This window comes from Miniopterus schreibersii (assembly GCF_964146895.1).
Source record: "Miniopterus schreibersii genome assembly, chromosome: 4".
NCBI classification, from domain to species: domain Eukaryota; kingdom Metazoa; phylum Chordata; class Mammalia; order Chiroptera; family Miniopteridae; genus Miniopterus; species Miniopterus schreibersii.
Genome location: NC_138105.1, coordinates 78,500,224 through 78,523,998, shown reverse-complemented (window position 1 = coordinate 78,523,998; position 23,775 = coordinate 78,500,224). Strand labels below are relative to the sequence as shown.

Sequence of the window (23,775 nt, the reverse complement as noted above, 5' to 3'; positions counted from 1 at the left end):
ACACTCTAACCAAGCCCAACAGTGCAACCGTCTACACTCCACGCAGGGTGACACAGAGGGGAGACGGCAAGAGGGGAGCCCCAGGCGCCATGTGCAGGGGAGGGAGACGAACTAATAAATCAACCTACTCTCCAGAAAAGGGGGTGGGAGACCACACAGCCTGTGGGATGTAGCCCTCTGGGGTTCTACACTTAAAGGGGGCAGAGACAGGTAGCTCTAGAGAAATTTTTGATGTTTATACACATAAGTCTGAAAGGAACCTTCAGGACCGATTTCAGGAGTAAATATTTCCTCAGCAATTTTCTGAGCCTCATTCTGTTAGCACCACCTTATAAACCACCAGGTCATGCCTCCCATCCTGCAGGGTGGTGCCATCTGGGTTCATCAGCTTCACGAAGGCCACCCCGAATGCTCGCTCCGATTTATCTCTGGCTGAAAAGACAGAAAAACCGGGTTTGAGCAGTGCAGAAAGCTGATCAGAAAGCGATGGCTATGATGGCCAATTCCACATTTTGCTCTGCAGTAGGCTATTCAGTTGCACCATAACCAGCACCGTTCAGCAAGTTACGATAAGTCACGCGTGCTGCGTGTGCCACAGGCTCCTCAAAGGAAATACTTCCCAAACCGAAATCTTCTGGTTCCTCCAATATGTTCCTCTCCCTAGGTTTACAGATGAATGAGCCCAGCAACCCTTCGATGATCTAAACCAGAAATGTGAGTGCTGACACCGACTCCGCCCTGTGTCATCCCCATGTACTGAACACCTCTGGAGCCTGTGCCTTGTCTCTCCCTCCCTTCAGTTCCTACCCAAGGCCAGGCCACCTCAACCTCTTCCCTCTCTTTCCACAAGACCTTCCTCACCAGTGTCTCTGTCTCTAGCTCTTACCCACCCATCACTTTCTCTCCACTGCAGCCGGAGTGAGATCTACACAATCAAACCTAATCAGTCAATGACCCCGCTCCAAAACTTTCATGAGGTTTCTACTCAACTCTTCCCTCCGCAACAGCAGCCCGAGTGCCAGGAGATGTGGGTATGTGTGCACTGAGGCATTTGGCGAGGAGGGTCGAGCCTCCCAAGGAAGCAGGGCACCTCCTTCCTGGCCTGTAGGTCTGAGCTCACTGCATCCCTGACCTGATGCGACAGCTGGGGTAACTCCGGCCTGTTCTCACCACAGGCACAGCTCCAGGTCTGCTGGGACTCCTGCATCCCCAGGCTGGCTAAGCAGCAATGCACTGTGTGATTAGGCTACAACCTGGTTATCCACTCTTCTCTCTTCTTATTTTTTTTAAATCCTCACCTGAGAGTATTTTTTTCCATTGCTTTTCAGAGACAGTGGAAGGGGGAGAGAGAGAAACATCGATGTGAGAGAGACACACCGAATGGTTGCCTCCCACAGGCATCCCAATCAGGGCCGGGGATCCTTCAACTGAGGGATGGCACCCTTGGCTGAAATCGAACAGGGGACCCTTCAGTCCACAGTCTGAGGCTCTAACCACAAAGCCAAACCAGCTAGGGTTCCATTCTCCTTTTGATGACCATCTGGGCTATGTGCAATATAAGGATATTATGAATAAACCTGCTATATATATATATACCAAACCACCACCCATCAAACACCCTTTCAAGGCTCCTCCATACATGGCTCGAAAGAGCCTTCCTCTTTGAGGATCTGGCTCCAGCCCACCTGGAAGCAGACTGTGGTTGCCAACCCAGGCTCTAATGATTCTTGGCGGTGTGAACTTGGCCAAGTACTTAACCTCTCCGTGCTCCATTTCTTTATATATAAATGTGAATAGAAGTAGTATATACTTTATCAGATTATCATGGATGTAAACCAGGTGGTTTGTAAATAGAGCTTTACTGAGTATCGGGTACAAACTGAGGCTTGATAAATGCTAGCTTCGTACTGTATAGAGCCATAAGAAATTGCTGGCATTTGACCCCTTGGAATTGGCTGACAAAGTATTTCATGTGGGCTCAACCTGAAATTATGATTGTACCCCTGCTCCCACTTCAGCTCTACTGAGCTGGCTTTGGTTCTCAAACAGTTTTCTCCACTGTCACCCTTTGTTGGGCTAACTTCTCGCCACCTTCAAGTCTCACCTAAGATGTAGGAAATCTACACACGAATCCCCAGGCGAGGTGAGGTGCTAAGCTCCGTGTTCCCTGACAGCTGTCTGCTGCTGGAGCCCGTATCACTGCTCTGAACTTAATCACATGCTTCCCTGCTCACCTCCAAACAGGACCACAGAGGCTCTTCAGAGCAGTGGTCGTGTCTCATGACCTGATATGTACCCAGGGCCTGGCCTGCAGTCTGGCACTTACATGGGGCGACCACCTCCAGTTTGAAATAAAGAATTGCATTTTTGTGCAGCGCTTAATGAGAACAAGACAATTGCAAGAATTTTGTGATCAATCTGAAAGCAATCAAATTTCTTCTCCATTCACACTTTAGGGCAGCCACTTCATTATCTGTACTCTAAGACTTAAAATGAGAAAAATAGTAATTTCGGGAGACAACAGATTAAACAGTTTCCTATGAAATAGTTTTGTTGCTGTGGGACTTTTCAGCAATATGGCAGCACACAGTGTGTTTAAAAGGGAGCTAAGATAGATAGCATCCCTGTGAAACCCTTTTTGTCGTAGAGCATCTATTAGCATCTTATAAAATTTAGTGTTCACGGAACACATTTGGGGAAATTCAGATACAGAATAATACCACAGATCTTAGAAGCCCAGAAAAATGCATTTTTTCCCCTCATTTCCTTAGCACCAGTGGGTTCTGAAATGAAGATGCCAAGTATCTCGTTTGCAAGTATCTTGCTCTCCAGACCCATGAAAGCACTGCCAAGCAAGAGTAAGCTTCTTAGGGAAATGTCGCGGACCTCCCGGCACTTACACTCTTGAGACGATCGGTGTCGGAAGGTAAACCTTATGTGGCAGCGAGTGACCTCTTCTATAGCAATGGACACCTGCATCACAAGAAACGGGGAGTTTACACACGTTACTTTGTATTCATAGCTCATTTTACAGAACGAGGCTCATTTTTAGCATCCTGTCACAGCACTAATTCCTGTAAAGTGAGATCTGGCGGAAGGTTTCATTCAAAGGAGATTTAGCTACTTTCAAGCCAAAAGTCTCTCAGGAGAAGACCACCTTTGCTGTTTATCATAGATTCTGAGAATGGAGATATTACAAGTTTCTAGTATTTCCTCAAGTTTGAAACAGGAAATACTTCAGAGAGAAAACACCAGCACTCTGAGGTTCATACAGGACCTTTCAGGCCGCAAGGTGTTTATTTATATGGTAATGATTCCGGTCTATAAATAGAAGGAAAAGGTATCTACTAGGGACAAGGGAGACTTCTGCTGCTTAAAGATGGGAGGCAGGAAAAACAGGTGTACGAGGCAATGAGAAGAGCAGAGAACTTATGGCAAACGGTTCAATCAATCCTGGAATGACTATATGATGCAATACTATGCCAGTGTCTAAAGATACACTTCTGAGTAACTAAGGCTTCAAGATAAGAAGTTCTTAAAAGCACAATATAAATTTGTATAAACAGCATAATTGAAAACACCTGAAGTATACGGAACTGTGGACAACAGTTACTTCTGAATTGAGATAGTAACGCAAATGTGTATTTTCTGAGTTTTCTACGGAGAGCTCAGAAGCCCTGGACAGTCAGAAAGAGCTGATGGCGCCTGGGCTTCAGAAGTGGGCTCCGGTTTAGGCTCGGACACGAGGAGGCGACGGGACCTGGGAAGCCACTCACCTTCTCTGAGTCTCATCAGAAGGGCCTACAGCAGGGGATGTTTTAGCCACAGGGCTACTGAGAGCTCGCATGAGACGATGCTCGGAAAAGCACTTTGGAGTTCATAATATACATATTTACACTGAAAAGAGGCCCAGAAAACCAGGTTAGAGGCCAAGAAGAAAATCTCCTTTGGGGTCTGGACCACCTTGGCAGCCATTACGTCATTACAACCAGTCTCTCTAGTCACGTTTCTACACATCCATGAAGGAGCATGTGGTTTAAGAAATCTGAGTCTCTTAAAGACAAATGCTCTCGTACAGGATGGTAATGACCAGTTCCTTTCTTACTGCACAGCACAGCCTATCGAACACTTCCCGATAACGTAGGGATGATTTGTAGGTGAAAGGAAGGCAGGCGTGCAAAGGAGGTTTAATGTCTGAGAGGAGTCTCATTCTCACCTTGACAGTCTCATACCAACAGGGCTGTTTGACTTGGTAATAGACTACCGACTTGTACTCTGAAATGCCTTCGTAGCCAGCGCCGGGGTGAATGGCTTTCTGCAGATGGAGAGAAAAAATCAGGAGGGGACAATGTTATCTAGAACAGTAAGAGTGCCCTGCATGCCATGCATGACCTTATGTGCCCCACATGGCCGGCACACGCCTGGCACTGGCATGCACACACTGATCACATCTGGGAATGAACAGCAGAGTACGAATGAGTTTCTATGACTTCCCCTGAGGGTCTAAGTGTGGTCATCGCTAAGGGGCCCAGCACCCGCCCAACACTCCTCTTTGCTGGCACTTTTATTCTCTCTCCCCTCCCCAGGGCCCAGCAAGAGTGAGCAGCAGCTGAGGCGCCAGCACAGGCTCAGGCTCAGGCTCAGGCTCAGGCTCAGGCCTAGGCCCAGGCTCAGGCTCAGGCTCAGGCCCAGGCCCAGGCCCACCGCTGTGCAAGGGCCTGTGTGCACCCTGCTTGGAGGACACACAGGTACAGCCTGTTCACTGAAACTCAGGGCTGTGTCTTTTCCTAGGAACGAACCATGCAGTTCAGTAAAACCAGGCTTCAAGGGGACGCGTCCCAGCTGGTTAGCAGAGCTGTGAAATGACTGACTTGGACACCTGAACTCATGGGCAAAGGGGCTCTATCAATAGCACAGACAAATCACCCCTGCGCCATGGCGCACAGCATTCTGCTTGTCCCATACCACAGGGTGCTACGTGACTTAGTCAACTGTTTCCTTGGAAGGCTTGAATATCCAAGGGGAGTGGCAGGCCGTGTGCCTTGCTGTCCCCCCTCCGTCCTCCCCCGTGACTGCGTGAGGAGGCACGAGGTGAGCTGAGTGAGGAGCAGCTGATTCTTAGATTCCAAAGCAGGTGACCATGGCTCATACACGTGGAGCCAGATGTGGGCCGAGATAAAGCCACCTGCCTGTCAGTCCCCCTGAGGTCAGAATCACGACGTGCTGCTCCATATGGAGAGCTGGAGGCACCCCGGAGCCATTCCTAGCTCCGCCGCACCTCCTGTGCTTCCCTGAGAAAACAACTTGCTGTTTCTGAGCTGCAGCTTCCTCATACTGGCTTGAGACATTTCTTAGCCCAGGAGAAGTAGAAAAATAAGAGTCTAAATGGGTTTCTTACTAAAACTGGTCATGGCTAATTACAAATTTTAACAGGTTTCACATGTATTCCTTATGAAAAGCCAAATGCGCACACCTGTGGGGCACGATCCCCACCAGGCCAGGAGTCCCGGGGTGTTGTGAAGAGGGGCAGGGTGGCCGCGGCATTCCTGGGCCATGGTCATACCTCCAAGGTGTTGCCCTCGTCATCACATACAGACATGGTCACCTCCACATTCTTGGGTGTCTTCTTTTTCCCTTTGTCAAACTCCCCGTGGATCAGGGTGACATAAATATCGTTTCGAACATCTCCTGTAACATGACAACCCGTCCTGTGAATGGTGCTGAGGGAAGTCACTTTTAATTTTTAGGATGTAATAAGATAAACTGTAAGTAAACTAGGGGTTGCCAGGTCTGATTTTGTAGTGAAACATTCATACAGCACTTTTTACATGTGTAGTTCTCTCCCGATGACTCGCTCTACCTTTCCATACAGACTCGAGTTCCTCTGACATGCAGTTTTTAAAAAATAAACTCTTTTCAATAGTAGTCTTTCCTCTATTTAATAATTGCTGTCTACTAAAGTACATGATGTATTTTATTAGGTGATAGTGGCATTTTTTTTTCAATAATGCCTTCAAAAGTGTGGTATTTTAATGCATCTGAAAATAATGAAGGCTACTATTTATCGAGTGCTTACTATGTGCTAGGCACTTCTCAAAGTGTCTTATATGCAAGAATTTATTTAATCCATAAAACAACCTGATGAGATTGACACTACTTCTAAAAGACTATGAAATACATGACGTTTATTCAAATCAGTTTCATTGTTTTTACCAATATCAGAATAATTTCTGCTTGTCATATTTTTGATTAACCAGCACAAACTTTTAAAAATGAATTAATTAGTAAATGTGTAGCCACCACCCCATAGTGAAGAAAAACCTAAATGTTATTGAGACACATAAATGAAACCTGGACTGCATGAAAGGCAAGCCAAGTTCCTAGTGGAAAGACTCGATACTGTAAAAATGACTCCAAAATCTGTACTGTATTAAACTGCCTCCCAGGGTGAGAAATAAAATCCTAAGAGCACCACAAGGAAATCAAGGTGCACATTTACAACACATCATTTCCATTGCTTATCCGACTAGGGAAAAGTTAAGATATTGCTCACAACTGGTAAGGTGAAGGAAAGGGGCTTATTTATATATTATAGTTTAAAATCTTAACAGAGCCCAGCCGGGCGTGGCTCAGCGGTTGAGCGTCGACCTAGGATCCAGGTGATCGGGGTTCGATTCCCGGTCAGGGCACATGCCAGGGTTGCGGGGTAGCCGATCAATGACTCTCTCATCATTGATGTTTCTACCTCTCTCTCTCTCCCTCTCCCTTCCTCTGTCTGAAATCAATCAAGATATATTTAAAAAGTAAATAAAATAAAATCTTAACATAAATCCTGATATATTCTTTGTCAATGGGGAAGTTACAGTTTGTGTCAAAAGCCTTAATTGACACCACAACTTCACAGGTAATTTTGTTTCCAAGTAAAAGTGTGGGTCATGATTATCCATAAGGCTATTCATTATGATACTGTTCGTGAAAGTGAAAACTGGGAAAGTCCCTCAGTTTCCAACCATAAACAGCTGGTAGAATAAACGATGATACAATCAGATAAGATAATATTCATTTGAAACACCGATTGAGCACCTACTCTGTACCAAGCACTGTCCTGAGTGTGTGGGATATGATGTGAGCCACACACACCAGCCTCACTCTCCTGCAGCTCACAGTCTAGTGGGGACAGAGGCCTTATCAGAAAATCACACAATGCAATGCATCATCACGTACCAGGAATAGGCCAGGCTCTGTGAAAGCATAACCCTAAGTTCCAACCTTGTCTGGAACACAGGGGCACCTTTCCTTTGAGCTGCTATTGGAGGGCTGAGAGCAAGAGAGAGTGACAGCAGCATGTGCAAAGGCCCAGGGGTCTACGACCAATGATGGAAGTGCTCACAGTGCGGGGCGGGGTCTGGCGTGAGAGGAGGCTACGGAGCAGACAAGAGATGAGTCTCCCTAAGCTTAGAGGCCAAGCTAGGAATTCGTGCCGAATCCTAAATAGAAAACAGAAGTCATCAAAATATTTTCAACATGGGAGGCGTGGGACAAAATTAGGTGGGTTTTCGTAAAAGCTCACTCACGCTGCAGCGTGGAGCAGAGAAAACGAGGTAAGACCAAGCAAGCAAAACAGGGAAGCCAGTTAGGAAGAGACGGCAGCTGTGCAGGGAAGAGATGAGAGCAGCTACAGCTCGGGTGGCGCAATGGAGACGGAGAGAAGGCTGCGGCTATATGAGGCCTTTTAAAGGTAAAACTGGCAGGTCTTACCCAGAAATTCCCAGTGAGGTGTAAAGGAAAGGGAGGGGTCAAGGGTGACTTTCAGGCTTTTTCTCTGTGCCATTCTCTTAGATAAAACTCAAGCGAAGATCCAGGCGTAGATGCGCAAGGTTACAAGTTCCAAATGGGAATTCTGAGTTAGAAAGAGTGATCCAGTCAGGGGACCGTACGTCCTGAGGCAGGAAGTAGTGGGATCGATGGTGACAGAGTTCAAGGGAGTGGTCCTGGGGTGAGAGAGATGGATTTGGAGGCAACTAACACACAGAGGCCAGTGAGGAGATGAGAGCACCTAGGGAGAGAATGCAGATGAGACGCAAAGGGGGCCTGTTATGGGCTGAATTGTGTCCCCCTAAATTCTTATGTTGAAGCCTCTACCCTCAGTACCTCAAAATGTGACTGTGTTTGGAGATAGGCCCTTTAAAAATGTGATTAAGGTAAAATAAGGTCATGTGTTGGGCCCTAATCCAATACGACTGGTGTCCTTATAAGAAGAGATCAGGACACAGACGGCGTGAAGACTAAAAGGTGACCATACAAGGACGCCGAGAGAAGGGAGCATACAGAAGCCACGGAGAGAGGCCTCAGAAGAAACCAAACCTGCTGACACTTTCATCTTGGACTCCAGCCTCTAGGACAGTGAGAAAACGAACTTCTGTCGTTTAAGCCACCCCGTCCGTGGTCCTTTGTTGTGGTGGCCCCAGCAAACTAATACAGGGCGTAAGGGCCAAATACTGCGGAAAGCTGACACTGAAAGGTGAGGCAGGAGGCGGTAAGGTGGGGGAGTCCTAGGAGAGGCCGCGGGGGGGGGGGGGGAGAGGTGGGTCCCCACTGACGCAGGGGGAGGATTTCAAGAAGGGAGTGACCAAGTGTCACATGCCGCAGAAATACCAGAACCAATCATTATGTTAAAAAATATCCTTTGTCCTGACTCTAGTGACAGCCACAGAGTGACTGGAGGGTATGAAAACAGAGGCAGGGAGCATAATCGCTTCCAGGGATCTAGCTGTGAAGATGGAGCCCAAAGGAAGAGCGCCTCACCTGGAGGGGAAAGCGGGGTACAGCAAAGAGCCTGTTTAAACGGCGATGAGAGGAAGCTCCCAGGTGAGGGACTTAGGTCTACGTCTGTATTTCTCAAACCTGGCCCATCACCAGAATCACCCGGGGAGCCCTGAGCTTACGAACGGAATCAAAGTTTCTGGAAAAATCTGGAAATCTGTATTCTAATGTTTCCCAGGTGATCCAAAGACTAGCATCTGGGAACCATCCGCCGAGATGATTTTTAAAGTCTACTGCCGTCTGGCAGTCTATGACCCAATCCTACTGATATAAAGAATCTTTCCAGCGGGATTTCAAAGATAAATTCACTTTGTCCAAAAAATAAACAACTCTACTTTATTTTTTTCAGATTTCTGTATTGCTGTAGCAATAAAACTATCTTCAATTGTAGGAATTTTACCAGTGCTTTTTATTTTTTAAAATATATTTTTATTGCCCGGCCGGGCGTGGCTCAGTGGTTGAGCGTCGACCTGGGATCCAGGCGATCGGGGTTCGATTCCCAGTCAGGGCACATGCCTGGGGTGTGGGCTGCAGCCGATCAATGACTCATCATTGATGTTTCTATCTCTCTCCCTCTCCCTTCCTCTCTCTGAAATCAATAAAGATATATTAAAAATATATATATATATTTATTGATTTCAGAGAGAGGAAGAGAGATAGAGAGACAGAAACATCAATGATGAGTCATTGATCGGCTGCCTCCTGCACGCCCCCTGCTGGGGATCCAGCCGCAACCCTGACGCAGAATTGAACCGTGACCTCCTGGTTCATAGGTCAATGCTCAACCGCTGAGCCACACCAGCAGGGCCCAATACTTTTTTTTTTTTTAATATATTTTTATTGATTTCATAGAGAGGAAAAGGGGGGGGGACATCAATGATGAGAGAGTCATTGATTGGCTGCCTCCTGCACGACCCTGACTGGGGATTGAGCCCACAACCAGGGCATGTACCCTGGCCGGGAATTGAACCCGATCACCTGGATCCTAGGTCGATGCTCAACCGCTGAGCCAAGCCCGGCCAAGCCCAATACTTATTTTTTAAAACAACCAGGAAGACAGCATTTTCGCCAGAATGCTGATGAATATGCATCAGGCTGAAATGGCTCTGGACCCCAGATGAAAAACTACCCTCTTTCATAAGAACAGGAAATTTCCACTTTATAGCTCTTCTATTCATTCACTCCACAAATATTCTTTTAATATCTACTATATGCAGACAGTGTGCGTGGCAACAAATTATGACTGCTCATTAATCTCACAAAGGAGAAATAAGACCTTGTGTTACTTTAAAAGAACCTGAATTTTCATGTTATAGGTAAGAGCTTAGTTTTCTAGAATTTTTCTAAGATGCCTAAGATTATTAACTTATATGTTCTACCTATAAAATACATATATTCATATTTTACTATTTATTCATAACTATACACTTTATACACAATATTGATATAATATAATAAAATGGTAACTTTATTATATTATATAAAGTTCCTTGAGGGAATGACTGACTGCCTTTTACTAATATGAAGATTAGGACATTAAATGGGTTAAATCAGTGAATACTGATGCAAATCACCAACACATGGTGGCAAATAAGGTGAAACTAAAGAAACTGCAGACGGTTTACGTTCTTGTCACCACGAGTATGGGGACTGCCAGCAACACAGTTGGAGCTGAAGCAACTGAAGCAGAGGGTGACCTCGCTGAGTGGGCACCTCGCTGGAGTTTCCCAGCCAGGAGCCCAGGATGCTGGTGACATCACCGCGGGAGAGGTCCGTGCAAATGACGCAGATTATTCTCGGAGCAGAGAACCTGTGCCACTTAGTTCAACCTAACGACAGTCTCGGGAAGCACTGCGGACGGGCTTGTGCGGAACATAAAGGAAGAGAGCGGACAGAACATTCTGAGTTCGCTCAGAAGCTGGTCTTGGCCTTGGCAACCGGGCAGCTCTCTGAGGTGCTGCCTGAAGCCCTGTTTGTATCTCCCCTGTCCGGGTACCACTGAAAGCAGGTACCTAAATCGTGTGGTTTCACCTGTGCTGTTAGGAGTACCTACTCCGTGGAAGGAAATCCTAGAGGGAGCAGAACAGGGGCCTGAAGCAGACAAAGTGTTTACCTGGAAGTATTATTTCAGGAAAGCCCATTTTTCGGGCGATTGCTGTGGATCTATCCACCAAGTGTGAGAAATTCTTCTGAACTTGTGTGAGGTCACCCGGCAATAGCTTCAAGGACACCCAAAGTCCTTCAAAGAAATAAAAGATAGGCTTTTAGTTCCCTGCATGATCTATATAATACACACACATCAACACTGAGAAAAATATGTTGTAATGATATACAGACACAGTATTGCTGGATGAAAATTCTCCCCCAGTTAACTTAGCAGTTTAATGACACTCCATGAGGACTTCTTGAGAATCTGACAGAGAAGTGAACATATGTTTACTTTGGGGGGAAAGAGAATGAAGACAGCCCCTATCAGACACCAAAATGCTGTAAAGCCCTAGTAATGTATGATACTAGTGGTAAAAAGTTAGGTGAATCAATGGAAATGGTGAGATACTATAACAGTACTATAACATATAGCAAAAGAGGCACAACAAATCACGAAAAAAACACAATTTCAAAAATGTGCTGCTACTGAGAACAGAATCTAATATCTCACCTCACATTTTCATTAAGATAAATTCCTAATATTGAAAAAAGACAGGGAATTAAGAGAAAAAAATAAATGTATAGTTATTAAATGTCTGAGAATGAACCATTTTTCTAAGTAGAGAAACGAAGTCACAAAAGCAAAAAGAATTATCTATGTATAAACTGAAAGTTTTTATATTCTTAAAAAGTATACTATAAAGTGGTGAAATACTTATAAATAATTATGAATTTATACCACTCATTAGGAGAAAAAACATTAACATCCTCACAAATACATAAGGCATGAATAGACAATTCACAAGGAAGTACAAGAATTTTATAACTATTTGGCAAACCAAAAATTGGAAAATATATGTCCTAAATAAGACAGATTATCTTTATTATATAAAGTGCTCATAAAAACTGAGAGGGAAAACTTTAGAAAACTCACATACACATGAAGGCTAGATAATCCATGAAGAGGCATGTTGTTGGTTTTTTTAATTCAAGAGAACTATATGGAAGCGTACTTTTTACCTTTCAAACAGGAAACATTTTTTAAGTATCAGTTTGCAAAGCACGCAAGATGGTAATTAGTGCCACTGGTAGAAATCTATAGCTTTCTGTTTCCAGGTTTAAGGTTGTTGCCATCACTCGACCCAGAAATCCTACTTCTGGGAAGTTTTGAGGGAGGCAATCCTGAATATGGAAAAAGCTGCATGTATAAAGATAGTCGTAATAGAGTTATTTAAATTTATAATGGTGACAAATTAGAGAACACAAGTGTTTTCCTAGGGGATTTCATTTTCTGAAATCCAAGCAATGGAATATTATGCAGCCACAAAAAATATTTGTGAAGAGCATAAAAACATTTGAAAAGTGCTTGTTTTGTTAAGCAGCAAAAGAAGAAATTATCTTTTTTTTCAGTTTTGTTAAAAGAAATTATACATACAGAGCAATCTATTTAGTATAAGTGTTTTCCACTCTAACAAATTATATCCTAAGGTTAGAAATTCCAAAGCAACAGAAATATATTTAGTTATTTGTTTTAATTCTTTAATGATTCCTCACATGTCTTTCCCACTCAGGATAATTGTTAACACATGGGAAACTAAATAAGCTGAAAATAATGTGTCTTTTGATTGCCTCCACTTTGGAAGGCAGGTATAGGGTGGTTAAAAAAAAAGTAACCCAATCTTCAAAATTATCTCACCCAAAACCATCACCATCTTGGTATTTAAATTTAAAATTTTTAACTATTTTTCCTTATTACTTTGAACTTAAAATGCACTTTCAATAAGCAGAATTTCTCTAGGTTAAAGTGATGTCAATAGCATGCCATACGAAGTACTAAAAACGACTAAAAACGTTTTGCTAGATAGCCCATTATTTTATATTAATACATATTCTTCTGTATTGCTTTGATCTCCTTCCTCTCAATTTTAGAAAACATAATGAGATAAACATATTCAGAGAGTGGAAGATAATTATCCTCAAAATTCTCTGTGCATTTACCTAGAGCCAAGGATTGCAGGGTGGACAAAAGTGAGGAAAGTCATAGGATAAAAATTTGTTCCTTAGAATTTACAAAATAGAGCTGTGATCCAAGTCAGTGTGAGTCAGTCTGGGTGCTCTTCAGTCTTAACTGCCTTCAGCGGGAAGCTGAGGCGGGCAGTCCCCAGCAGGGTCTGTTTTACACCAGAGGAAGACAATGAAAGGGCAGGAGTCCAGGGCCCCAGCTCTGCGTGCCTACCCCCGGCCCCTCCCAGCTCAGTACATAGCTGTGTACCTTGCCCTTTGTGGTTCACTTCCTTCGCTGCTATCACTTTATTCAGGACTGAAGTGAGCGGCTCATTTTCCCCAATCACATGGGATGTTATCAGAGGCGACATGATTAGCTGCCTCTGCCGGATGTAGGTTTCCATGGCGATTCTGGGAAAGTCAGAAGTGAGAGGTAAGTAAACAAGAGGACGGCGCTGTAGCACTAAACACAGCAAACAGAGGACTCTTTCTATCTTTTCTTATTTTTCCATTGGGTGCCTATCTTAGATACCAAATTCATCTTGCAAACGACGTGGGGCAAAGAAGGAAAAAACACACCCAAGAAGAAACAAAACTGATGGCCAAATATTAACACGTAAAATCTAAAGCAATCCTGATGCTCTTTATGAGTGGGAGAGGCCGCTGCAATGGAATTAGAGAAGCACCGGGGACGGGGCAGGAGACCTGGCCTCCAGTTCTGGTTCTACTCGGCAGTGAGCTCCACCAGTCTCCCCCTGGGCCTCAGTGTCATCTGTAAGGAGATGGACCTGATCACATGCCTTGAAGGCCCCATCTAGTGCCAACACGCAACGTACAAGAGCAGTGTGTATGCAGAGGCTTTGGGGGTGCTCTTAGATTCCCATGTGACGACAAACTATAGTTAGGGTTGCAACAGTGCAGGCACCAGCGAACAAGCTTCACTTCAACGGTCACATCGGGCCGAGGCTCAGGCCGGGCGATCGAAGAGGCAAACAGCCCCCACTGGCCTGACAGCACCGCGCTATCAGTAACTACACGTCGCCTGGCTGCACAGTGGTCCCCAGTCTCCTTGGCTGGGTTTTGCGCTCCTGCGCACTGCGCCGGCAGGCTTTCTCCGCAGGCTTCGGACCTGTATGCTGACAATAGGCGGAAACATGCAATATGTTGCTCAAAAGTGGACTTGCTGTCATCTGAGTCATTTTCAAATGACACTCTCTTAGATGGACTAGCAGGATACACGTATAAAACTCTTATAATACACTCTGCAGCTTTTGAGGTAAGTTATAAAAGCAGCTGCCATAAATCTTAGGAGTTAAATGCCAGAGGCTGCAATTTACATTGTGAAAGCTTTACAGTGGCTTTTGGCCCTACAATGAGCGGTAATCAAATTAGGGCTGGTCACCTCCGACACTCAAAGCGGGCATTATGATACGGTGGGGACGGTCTCAGGCAATTGTTTCACTACAGCTGCTCGACGAGAGCTGGTGCAGAAATTCAGCAGGGGACACACAACCAAAGAAAGAAACCCCCTTACAGGTGAAGCAAATATACAGAAATACATCTGCGATAACTTTCATATCCATAATGCCATACCTATTTTAGATATATTTATATCATATATGGAGCAGAATAACTTTCATATCCATGAATGCTGCCCCTTTTACTTACACATGCACATATATATATATCATATATTTCATATAACTTTCATAGCCATGAATGCTGCTCCTATTAGTACTTATATATATTATATACATAACATATATAATAATGTATATTAATATTTGTACAATAAAAACATTCATGGGTAGAAAGTTATATTTATCATAAATATAATGATATATTTGTACATATTTAATATAGTAATATATTATCTCTTAATATATTTTTTATTTAAACATGTTTATTCTATATTTTATTTTTTAATATTTAGTGATTATGTAAGATACATTAACATATTTGATTTACTATAGTAATACATTTAATTTAATATATTAATATAAAATTGTAATATATTTTAATATACATGCATTTATTACATGTAATATATATCTATTTAATGTATTTAAATACATGTAGATAATTATATTGGGAGCAGCTATCATGAATTTGAAAGTTATCTCATAATTCAAATGAGCACTAAGCTACAGATAAGTTTCACCTCACCACGTTTCTGGTGGGTCAGTATGGAAGTGGTATGATACCAGATAACCGAATACAGTATTCATATAAGTAACATATGTTTCCTTACACCCACCCAACACTGGATATCTTATATATTTTTAAAATTTGGTCAAGCCAAAAACTAAACCTCACTGTATAATTTGCATTTCATTGATTCTCAATGAACTTATAGGCCATTTTCTTTGTGTGTCTATGTCCTTCTTATGTCCTTAAGAACTTCTATTAATTCTTTATGTATTAAAAATATTCATACTTCATACACATTAAAAAGATTTTGTAAAATTTTTTCTATGTACAAGTTGTTTAAAATTTTTGTGTGGCTAAACGTATCAATTTTCTTTTTTAGTCAAATCTTTGGTGGTGGACTCAAACATCATTATTATATAAAACTGAGTATTTTAAGATTCTGGCTTATGTATATGCTTCATCATCAGGGTTTACAATGGTGTAAGCTGTGAGACAAGGTTCTAATTTATGTTTCTTAAATGGTTAGCTGATTTTCTCATTTTTTTTGCATAGTTTGTTTTTATCTCTGCTGATTTGTTATTATTATTCCCAAACAATTTTAAAATAATATAATCATGTTATTTATTACTAATAAAATATATATTAATTCAAATATCCTTGGGCTGGTTTCCAGGATTCTCAGGTTGCCATACTGATGTGTTGTGACAGCTACAAGCTAGCTTAGACAATCACCTTCTGTTAGGAGTCAGTCCCAGCAACGTCCCAGCCTCACTAGGCCACCACCACCTGAGCACGGGGCCAGCAGAGCACGGCTGCTGGGGCAGTCCCCCCACTCACACACGCACTTCTTCAGAGATATGGGGACTGAGATGTGCTCCCAGCAGCCCCGCAGTGGCCCACGCGGGCGCCGGCTCCTGAGCGCAGCAGGAGGCGGCTGCGGGGCAGCTCTCAGGGCATCCCTGCGCGTCCTCCCTGGCTGGCCTTCCCTCCCTTTGCAGGAAAACGGATTAGTCCGCCCTCGCTCTCTCACCTCCTGAACCTCGCCACTCCAGGTGTGGTCCCCACACTGGCAGCATTGGCACCGCCTGGACGCTTGTCAGATGGACACCAGACCTGCTGGGCCACACCTGCACTCTAGCAAGGTCTCAGGTGGCCCAAGCGCATGTGCCCGTTTGCAAAACCTGTGCTGTCCTACTGGATGCCCTGACTTCTGTGACACCTGTTCCAGGTGACAAAGTACAGGTGTCTTTGGTGCGGCTGACACTTAGAAGGGCGCCTCTCCTCCCTGGTTCCTGGCACGGACACAGATTTGCCCTCATGTTCCTTGGTCACCTCGGGAGGATCAGGGGAGTTCAGTTTACGCTCTGTAACTGGAGCCCAGCATCGCGGGCTTCGAATGCAGCCTCTGCCGGCTCCTCTCTGACAATCCTCCTTCTCCAACTAAGCCAGTGCTTCCCGCACCCGCTTCTGCGCTAACGCGCCGTTCAAAGCGCTGACCCAGGCCTCAAGTCACCCGGGGTAAATGCCACAGGACTTACTGCTGACAGGGAATGAAGTGCTGCTTTTCTTCATCATCCACCTTCCCGTGTATGATGTCGGTAATATCCATCACTAGGAAGAAGATAAACTTAATTAAAGAAACTAATTACTTCAGGCCTCAGTGGGCCACTGTGGAGTATCGGCAACACAGAGCACCGGGGGAAGGCAGATTCCACGTAAGGGACGTTGATTTCTTTGCCAACAAGGATTCCCAGTGTGGCAGCCCCGTAGAAGAGCAATTACAGGAGCTCCCTCCTGCAGGGGCTTAGATTTTCTCAGATAACCCTGCAGGCTACTCCCTTTTCAAAGTTCCACAGGGCCCAGTTGCTACATTCTTGAGAGATCTGACCCCCTGATAACTTCTGAGTGAGCCTGCATTCAAAGGCCCAGAAAACACACATTTTTGGCACAAGTGACAACAGAACAGGCCTGGGAGAGAAACAGGGTCAGCTGTGCCTTTGATCTGACATTTTCTCACCTGATTTACACATGAATAAAGGGAAGCCACAGCACCTGGATGCTCCTAGAGTGGTCTGCTTCTTTATGGGCAAGAAGAGCAATAAATAAAGTACTGTTCTGCCTGGCCAGCGTGGCTCAGTGGTTGAGTGTTGACCTATGAACCAGGAGGTCACGGTTCAATTCCTGGTCAGGGCACATGCCCGGGTTGCGGGCTCGATCCCCACTAGGGGCGTGCAGGAGGCAGCCGATCAATGACTCATCATTGATGTTTATAGCTCTCTCTCCCTCTCCCTTCCTCTCTCTGAAACTAATAAAGACATATTTAAAATAAATAAATAAAGTACTGTTCTAAGCCTCTTGCATATACATTATTTATACAGATATCATTAGCTCTACTTTAAAAGATGAGAAACTGCGCACAGCCAAGGTAAGTAACTTGCCCTAGGTCAGAAATTTTAAGCGTGAAAGCCAGGGTATGAACCAAAAGAGGGCCAAATCATTTCACCTAACTATCCCCTGCTGTCTGCAGTAGTAAATGGGCCTCTCTCCAGCTGCTGAAATTAGGCAGGGCCCATGGCAAGAGGCAGTCCTCGGTTAACTAATTACAATCTGGCCATAAACACTAGCTCCACAATCCACTCCCCAGATAAAAGAAATACCGAGATACGAGACAATTCTCATACGAAAAACTAACGAAATGCCTCCTTAAAGTATCCCACACGACGCAGTGTCAGGCTTGGAAAATAAAAATGTTGGTGGAAGAAGGCTGTAGAAAGTAGGGCATGGCATCAACTTGCTGTTAGCCTTTCATGGAAGTCTGCAAAGAAATTTGTACAAAAAACACCCAAAAAAACACCCACAAAACTTATATGTGACACCCACCCCCCCTCAAAAAAAACACCAATAGGCAGTTCATTTGTCTTTGCCACATCTAGTTACTGCTAAGCTCTGCTGATGCCCAGCATCAAGGGTCAGAGTAAAGAAGTCTTCTCCTTTCCCATCGCACCCCATTCCCTGAACACACACACACACACACACACACACGCACATGCACACACATACACACCCTGATATAGAAAAGCAAGCGAAAGTTCGAGCTTGATGTCCCTCTGATTTCTTTGGCTCATTCTGAATGCCAATAACCTCTAATATGCCGTAACTCCTTATATCGGGAGACGGTCGTGTAGGTGGCTAAATAGTCCTGGACCAGGCCTCTTGCTTTTTCTGAGATTTCACTTAAGTTCTCTATCAGGAAGTGACGCTGTGCCCTCCGGTCACAGACTGTCTGCCCTTGAGCAGCAGTTGGAGGGCAGGGCTGTTCAAGGGATGCCCATATACAGTCTCAGGAGATACAGAGGCCGCCCTGATAACACGGAGTTTCCGGGCCCTTGTTCCAGGAGCAAAATTATGGTATTTCACTGACGGCTTTCAAAACTACTTAGTGATCAAAATTTCAACGTAAGATTGAACATATATTTCCTCAACAAACTACAGACAAAAGGAAGGGCTTCTTGGAAGGTTGAAAGATTTGATTTAAGCCAAGGATCCTCCTTGAAAGCATTTACAAACACAATGTTGCCTCTGAAAAGTAAATTTCCTAGACAGGTGCTTTCCAGGGAGAATTTTACTTGACTAAAATCAGTAATTAATGTGTGGCCACAGGCAGGGAATAAATTCCAAAAATCAAAACGGAGGCATGGCTGAGGGCCTGCTGTGTGCAAGACACTGCTAGGCACTGGAGGGAAAGCAAGGAGGTGGGTCTAGGTGAAGACACAGAGCCCGAGAAAAGATAACTGGTTGTCCCAGGCAGTAAATGCTGCGTCTGATACTAACAACTGACAACCGGCCTACCTCCCACGGTTTCTGGGTCTATCTCCCTCCTATCTCCTCTATTTTTCTTTAATTTTTTTTACTGTGATAAAATATACATAACATAAATTTACCATTTTAACCATTTTTTTAATCCTTACCTGAGGACATGTGTTTTTTTTATTGATTTTACAGAGAGGGGAAGGGAGAGGGAGAGAGATAACTATTGTATCAATCAGTTGCCTCCCACACAGGACCCTACCAGGGATCAAACCCAAAACCTGGGTATGTGCCCTGACCAGGAATTGAATCCATGACCTTTCAGTGTATGGGAGGGTGCTCCCACCGACTGAGCCACACTGGCCAGAGCCAATTTAAGTGGGCAGTTCTGTGGCAATAAGTACATTCATGTTGCTGTGCAGCCATCGCCACCATCCACCTCCACAATGTTTTCACCCTCCCAAACTAAAACTCTGTATCCATTAAACACTAACTCCCCAGTCCTGTCTTCCTCCAGCCCCTGGCAACTACCATTCCACTTTCTGTTTCTATGAATTTAACCATTCTATATGTACTTCATTTAAGTGGAATCATATAGTATTTATCTTTCTGTGAGTGGCATATTTCACTTAATATAATATCCTCATGGATCATCCAAGTTGCAGCAGGTGTCAGAACTTCCTTCCTTTTAAGGCTGAATGATAGTCCATTGTATGGACACACCACATTTTGTTTATCCTATTCATCCACTTCTGGACACCTGGGTTGCTTCTACCTTTTGGCTATTTGTAAATAATGCTGCAGTGAACATGGGATGTACAATTATTTCCTTGAGACCCTGATTTTAATTCTGTGGGGTATACAACCCTAAGTGGGATTGCTGGCTCATAAGTTCTACATTTAATTTTTTGAGGGCCTGCCACACTGTTTTTCACAGTGGTTGCACCACTCGACATTTGTCTCCGGGTCTTTCCATACCTGCTACTCCAAAGGGCCTTCGGAGTCCACAGGTATGCTTTTTGCCCTCCTTCAGCTCCATGTGGCCCACCCGGACAATCTGGCACACGAGGCTGATGCGGGGCCGGATGAGGTCGGTGCTGCTGAGGTCCTAGAGAAGCAGAGAGCACGTCAGAGGCCGCCACACTGAGTCATCCTGGCACCTTTGTTCCTCTTTTTATTTTCACTCTACAACAGAACACCATTCCGAGCACATTTCCTGATGCTGAAAGATCAGAATGGCTCCCCTCTTCTCCCTAAGCACCCAAGAGCTATCATGGCATCAGAGAAAAGTGACTGTATTAAAAAACGGCAAGAAATTTATTCCCCAGTTCCTACTTCAAATTTATAAATCAGATCATATTTAATCTAAAGTCTCTAGTTCATCCATTTAAGCAGGGTATTTAAAAATCAGGACACTTGTCATTGCTACTTTATATATTGCCAAGATATATCTGAGTACAGGATGCATTTCAGTGTCAAATGAAATTAAAACTCGTGTGATATTGACATTTATTGGGTATCCACACATGCTGGTTTCATTTCATCTTCCAAGTAATCCTGTGAGGCGATTATAACACAAATTTACATGTACTGCTTTCTGTAATCATCCATCTGCTTTATGAGGCATCCATTCAGAGCTCCTGGGTGTATGTTGATTAATAAGTGATGTGTAGATGAAATATCTGTTTTTTTTGTGGCTCATGTTCTATACTTGTTTGTATTCTTTTTTTTTTAATCCTCACTTGAGGATATAGTCTTAAAATTCATTTTAGAGAGACAGGAAGAGGGAGAGAGAGAAAGAAACATCGATGTGAGAGAGAAACATCCATTGGTTGCCTCCTATATGCATCTAGACCAGGGATCGAACCCGCAACCTGGGTGTGTGCCCTGACCGGGAATCAAACCTGAGGCCTTTCGGTATGCAGGGTGATGCTCCAAACCAACTAAGCCACACCAGCCAGGGCTCAATAATGACTTTTTAAAATGCACTTTCTTTTTAATGTACACATTGACTGATAAATGCCTTCTGATTCTAGGAGAAAAACTCACATTTCTCAGAAATGAGGAAATACCCTATGGGTTGGGGTCAGGTTTCGGGAAGAACTAATTCTAGGTGCTTTTTTGTCTATGTTACCAGGTGGTGAAGATCTAGAATGGTCAGTGCAGGGACAGTCATCAAATCACGCCTGTCCTAGGGGTGGGGCGTTAGTAGGAGAAATGAATAGCAATAAGGAGAAATGAATGAATGAATGGACAAGCTCACATCGGGACCACTGCTCCTTCCTATCTCTTCACTTGGTGCTCTACCTCAGACGCTGCTTTCCTCGCCATAAGGGAAGGCACAGAGATAAAATAGGGGTCTGGCTTAAGGATAAAAGGAAGGGAGTAGCTCCTTTAGGCCCAATGGGAGCTGCCTTCTCAGTCTTCTCAGAGCAAGTGGCAGCAGCTCTAGGATATTTCAAGCACTGATGTCATAAAAAAGTGAGAGAATCCCAAGAACTTTCTTAGCCCAAGTGAAAGAGAGTCATCAGGCCCCAAGCTATCGCCCAATAAATGTCCTTGCTCATGATGCATCTATAGCATCACTTCTCTTACCTTGAAAGAAGGTGGCAGCAAGGGAAAAGGCCATTAAAATATAAGCAAACAAAAAAGTCTGGATCCCATCTTTGCCGGAGCTGCAACCTGGCTCTGAAATGCTGCTCCCCTTTAGTCTGCGGAGCCCACTCCCTCAGCGTCAAGTTCTTGCTCAAAGGTTCCATCCCACAGAGTTCTGCCCTGATCCACCTATTTAAAATGACAACCCTCCCCGAGCCCAGAAACACCCAATCCCCCCAAGCACTTATGATTTCTAAAATTCTACACAATTTATTCATTTATTTTTATTATTGTCTATTACTGTCTTGCCCATTTGGACAAAAGCACCTGAAGCAAACCAATGTGTTTTTTTCTGATGTGTTCTCTGATGTATCTCAAGTGCCCAGATCAGTGCCCAGCATCTAGTAGGTGCTTGACAAATATTTGCTGAATAAATGAGTGAGTTATTCCTGCTAGAGGGAGTATGATGACTTTTTTTTTATAACTTGTATTTTCATTGTTTCATTTTTTATGTTTTTCATAGACTTATCATGTGCATCCACTAATATCATAAACAAAGAAAATGATTAAACTTAAGGTAGGACTTACGGTGAAGACTGCCTGAAGGTTATTGAGCTTCTCGATTTCCTTGGGCATCCCATTACTGCCCCAACGAATCAGGTAGTTCTCACTGGTGAAGGAGAAAATATGATTCTTAAGGAGAGGTTAGCTGGGGTTGGAGTTGCCCACAGTATAGACTGAAAGGGTAAAAGGAAGGCCCAGAACAGCTGTCACATTCGTCAGCGAATGGAGCACACGTCAGGCACTCTGGTCGCCTGGTTTTGGACGTGTACCTGCGATAGCCCAGCTCCACAAGGCACACCCCATGTGCACCCATGACAAACAGTGCTCAAGGTGGACACAGAAACAGCAGATTCTGCCAGGTGCCATCTGGGGTCTTTCTCCCATCTCAAATTCTTTGTCTAAACAATTCAGCTTTGCTGAATCAAGACTATAATTTTATAATAATCATTCTAAATCCATCCCCTGGAATACACATCACCACAGTCAAATAAAGTTTCTATTTTAGAAATAAACAATCTGTCACTAATTACTTTGAACCATCTTCTCCAAAATATATCTGTTCTCTTAGCTGCTCAGAAGTCATGCCACTGTAGGGCTAAACAAAGCCTATTATCATCCCCTATAGTCATTTAAAAATGTTTTAAAGACTTTGCATTTTAGAGCAGTTTTAGGCTCACAGCAAAGGTGAGCAGAAAGTACAGAGATTTTCCATATAGCCCCGCCTTACACATGCACAGCCTCCCCACCATCCACATGCCCCACCAGAGTGGTGCAGTGTTACAGTCAATGAACCTACACTGGCTGCCCATTATCACCCAAAGTCCATAGTTCACATTAGGGTTCACTCTTGGTGCCGTACACTATGGGTTTGGACGAATGTATCATGACATGTATCCACCATACAGTATCACACAGAATAGTTTCGGTGCCCTAAAATCCTCTGTATTCTGCAGATTCACCCTCCACTACCGCTCCCCTATTTTTTTTGAACTCTTGGTTCCTGTCTCTATGTTCTGTTGAGTTTTACATGATTTCTAAGACCCAGGGAGTCCACAAACTGTTACTGCACAGTTTCAGCAGCCAGACAAAAGGCTTAGTAGCCCAAAGTATTTTATTTTCTCCTGCCTAGAAATCCTCACCATCTTCTCTGTCTTCCCCTCTCCAACCTAACTTCAGGTAGGGGGTAGGTGAAGGCTGGGTATTTTTGCGAGGCGGTCAGCAGATGACCTGGTCTCCATTACCTGATGAAAGTGGACTGGTCTGGGTCATAGAGGGCCATGAACAACTCTGCATCTTCACCGATGTTGCAGACAAAGTTCTTGAAGTTGACATAGAGGCCGTAGGTATGGAAGGCACTGAAGATGGACTGGCCCCGCAAGTCCACGTTCTGCAGCATTGACTGAACACAGACGACAAGAGAGAGAAGCATCTTGTTTTCAGCAAATGGAAAATATTGGTAAATGGGGGACAAATATAAGTAATACCCAAGAGGAAGCACTTAGAAGAAACTGTATGAAAGTGGACAAATAACTGAATGAGCAAAAATACAATATAATCACTATTTACATAATCAAGAGTGTCCTGTTCAGAGCCTTCAACCCAAGTAATTCAATAGCTGCCCAAAGGTGACTATTCATGATTTTAGTAGCTTCAAGAAGTTCTCATCTTTCACAATCGCTTCTG

At 44.0% G+C, this 23,775-nt stretch overlaps 1 protein-coding gene across 1 annotated transcript in view; it reads right to left on the bottom strand.

Moving 5' to 3' along the window:
• The window catches only part of DOCK5 (dedicator of cytokinesis 5), a 161,795-nt gene that overhangs the window by 58,123 nt on the left and 79,897 nt on the right, over positions 1 to 23,775 (bottom strand). Inside the window, exons 8-17 of the mRNA XM_081135067.1 lie at positions 23,334 to 23,491; positions 22,117 to 22,198; positions 19,912 to 20,041; positions 16,665 to 16,737; positions 13,244 to 13,386; positions 10,937 to 11,062; positions 5,564 to 5,688; positions 4,217 to 4,315; positions 2,901 to 2,973; positions 329 to 432 (exon numbers count right to left, since the gene is read on the bottom strand). Coding sequence (XP_080991193.1) covers positions 329 to 432; positions 2,901 to 2,973; positions 4,217 to 4,315; positions 5,564 to 5,688; positions 10,937 to 11,062; positions 13,244 to 13,386; positions 16,665 to 16,737; positions 19,912 to 20,041; positions 22,117 to 22,198; positions 23,334 to 23,491 — 1,113 coding nt within the window. The remainder of the gene's footprint in view (positions 1 to 328; positions 433 to 2,900; positions 2,974 to 4,216; positions 4,316 to 5,563; positions 5,689 to 10,936; positions 11,063 to 13,243; positions 13,387 to 16,664; positions 16,738 to 19,911; positions 20,042 to 22,116; positions 22,199 to 23,333; positions 23,492 to 23,775) is intronic.